The sequence below is a fragment of the Chelonoidis abingdonii genome, chromosome 11 (genome assembly GCF_003597395.2).
Source record: "Chelonoidis abingdonii isolate Lonesome George chromosome 11, CheloAbing_2.0, whole genome shotgun sequence".
Lineage (NCBI taxonomy): Eukaryota > Metazoa > Chordata > Testudines > Testudinidae > Chelonoidis > Chelonoidis abingdonii.
In genome coordinates this window covers 62,139,299-62,142,330 of record NC_133779.1, presented here as the reverse complement: position 1 = coordinate 62,142,330, position 3,032 = coordinate 62,139,299, and the positions used below count along the sequence as shown (strand labels likewise).

Genomic DNA, 3,032 nt, shown 5'->3' with positions numbered 1-3,032 from the left:
GGTGTCGGTACGTGCCACGTGGGGGGCTGTACCCGGGGTGTCGGTACGTACCACGTGGGGGCGGTACCCGGGGTGTCGGTACGTGCCATGTGCGGGCCGTACCCGGGGTGTCGGTACGTGCCACGTGGGGGGGCCGTACCCAGGGTGTCGGTACGTGCCACGTGGGGCGGCTGTACCCGGGGTGTCGCTACATACCATGTGCGGGCCGTACCCAGGGGGCTTGCCCTGGGCGGGCAGCATGGGGGTGCTGCTGCAGGGGTTGATGCGTTTCTCCTTCTGGCGGCGGTTGCAGAACCAGACACGGATCACCTCCTTCTCCATGTTCAGCTGCTCTGCGATCAGCAGGATCTCCTCTGAGGTAGGCTTCTGGTTCTGGGCGCAGTGACATAAGAACATAAGAGCGGTCGGACTGGGTCAGACCCAGGGTCCATATAGCCCAGTGTCCTGTCTGCCAGCGTGGCCAGTGGCAGGTGCCCCAGAGGGAGTGAACAGAACAGGGAACCATCAAGTGATCCATCCCCCATCGCCCATTCCCAGCTTCCGGCAGAGGCTTGGGACACCACCCCCGCCCAGCCTGGCTAATAGCCGTTGATGGACCTGTCCTCCAGGAACTTCTCTAGTTCTTTTTTTAGCCCTGTCATAGTCTTCACCTTCACAACACCATCTGGCAGGGAGTTCCACAGGTTGACAGTGCGTTGTGTGAAGAAATACGTCCTTGTGTTCGTTTTAAACCTGCTGCCTGTTAATTTCATTGCGTGACCCCCTAGTTCTTGTGTTACGTGAAGGGGTAAACAACAGTCTCTTATTTACTCTCTCCCCACCAGTCATGATTTTATAGCCCTCTATCATATCCCCCCTCAGTTGTCTCTTTTCCAGGCTGAAAAGCCCCAGTCTTATTAATCTCTCCTCATTCGGAAGCCTTTCCATCCCTCTCATCATTTTTGTTGCCGTTTTCTGAACCTTTTCCAATTCCAGTAGATCTTTTTTGAGCTGGGGCAACCACTTCTGCACCCAGGATTCAAGCTGTGGGCGTCCCATGGATTTATATGGAGGCACCATGATATTTTCTGGCTCATTATCTCTCCCTTTCCTAATGATGCCCAACACCCTGTTCACATTTGTGGCTGCCACTGCACATTGAGTGGATTTTTTCAGAGAACTATCCACAAAGGCTCCAAGGTCTCTTTCTGGAGTGGTAACAGCTAATTTAGACCCCATCTTATATGTGTAGTTGAGATTATGTTTCCAATGTGCATCACTTTGCACTTCTGAAGAGTGAATTTCATCTGCCATTTTGTTGCCCAGACACCGTTTTGTGAGATCCTGTTGCAGCTCTTCGCAGTCTGCCTGGGACTTAACTAGCTTGAGTAGTTTTGTGTCATCTGCAAAATTTGCCACCTCACTGTGTGACGAAGTAGGCGATTATCTTAATGGTTTGCATGAACACTGTGTGTGCCTCAGTTTCCCTGTGTGCTGCACAGGACCAGGTGTGACCTCACCTAGAAGCAGGGACCCCAGACACCAGCCTGGAGATTGGGGACCCAGCGACTGGTGACCAGGGACCCAGCCCAGCTCAGGGCCAGTGGGGGACCAATGGGCTGAGGAGAGAGGGGCCTGGGGACCTGTTCACCTAGGATGAAAGAGAAAAAACACAGGAGGGACTGGTGGGGGAGGGGATTTAGGGGGCTCAGCTGGAAGGAGGGGGCTGGATGGGGACAAGGAGCAGCCGGAGCCATGGGGCCGGGACAGGCCCAGCTGGGTGGGACTCAGACTGGCCGGGCCGAGGGCCCTGCGACCTGCCTGGGCTAGGTCCAGACGCTCAATAAACCTCCTGTGTGACGCTGGCAGAGTCACTGCAGCTAGAGATCGGGGGTGTTGCTCCCTCTGGGGGTGGGGGTCCCAGGGGCCCAAATCGAGGGGACTCCCCGAGGGGCCCCAGGCTGCTGGGGTCCCAGGGGTGTGGTTCCAGGAGGCAGCGAGGCCAGAGGGCCTAACCCCAGAGAAAGCGTAAACCCCAAGAAGGGCTGTCAGACTGGGGGGTTCCTCCCAGGGGCCACAGGGAGCCAAGCGAGTGCGGGGGGCTGGGAGCCCATGACACACTGTCTACCCCTTTTTCCAGCTCACTTGGGAATATGTTGAACAGCCCTGGACCCAGTACAGAGCCCTGGGGGACCCTGCTATTTACCTCTCTCCAGTCTGAAAACTGACCATTTCTTCCTCCGCTTCGTTCCCTGTCTTTGAACCAGTTACCAACTCATGAGAGGGACCTTCCCTCTTAGCCCGTGGCAGCTTCCCTTGCTTAAGAGCCTTTGGGGAGGGCCCCTGTCCAAGGCTTTCTGAAAGTCCATGTACGCGATAGCCGCTGGCTCCCCCTTGGCCATGTGCTTGTTGACCCCTCACAGAATTCTAGTAGATTGGGGAGGCGCGATTTCCCATCACAAAAGCTGAGTTGACTCTTCCCCAACAAATCGTGTTCACCCCTGTGTCTGACAATTCTGTTCTTTACTAGAGTTTAACCAGTTTGGCCGGCACTGAAGTCAGGCTCACCGGCCTGGAATTGCCGGGATCGCCTCTGGAGCCTTTTTACAAATTGGTGTCACATTAGCTACCCTCCAGTCATCTGGGGCAGAGGCTGATTTAAGCGATAGGTGACATACCACCACTACAACTGGGGTCCCTCGCAAAGCAGCGGGAGCACCATGGGAGGTGGGGGGGTCTCTCCCCAGGGACCCTAGGGGTGGGGGGGGTCTCTCCGAGGGGGCTCACCGCAAGAAAGCTCTTCTCCAGGGCGAAGCGCACGTTGGTCTCAATGCTGGTCCGCTTCTTGCGGCGCCGGCCTGGCAGCCCGTCAAAGCCCAGGCTGGGGCTGCTAAGCTGGTTGGGGCTGGGGAGGGTCGAGTCCACCGACATGGTCTCTGGCGGGTGTACAGACCATTCACTCGGGCCCCGCACTGTCCTGCCCCCAGCTGGCGCCATCCTAGTCCCAACCCACCCACAGTCCCCTCCCAGAGCCAGGAGAGAACCAGGAGCCC

The 3,032-nt window shown here is 57.2% G+C and overlaps 1 protein-coding gene across 1 annotated transcript in view; it reads right to left on the bottom strand.

The window, feature by feature from the left end:
* POU2F2 (POU class 2 homeobox 2) overlaps nucleotides 1–3,032 on the bottom strand; it is a 59,304-nt gene that overhangs the window by 29,924 nt on the left and 26,348 nt on the right. Inside the window, exons 8-9 of the mRNA XM_075070704.1 lie at nucleotides 2,767–3,002; nucleotides 172–372 (exon numbers count right to left, since the gene is read on the bottom strand). Of these exons, the coding sequence (XP_074926805.1) occupies nucleotides 172–372; nucleotides 2,767–3,002 (437 nt within the window). The remainder of the gene's footprint in view (nucleotides 1–171; nucleotides 373–2,766; nucleotides 3,003–3,032) is intronic.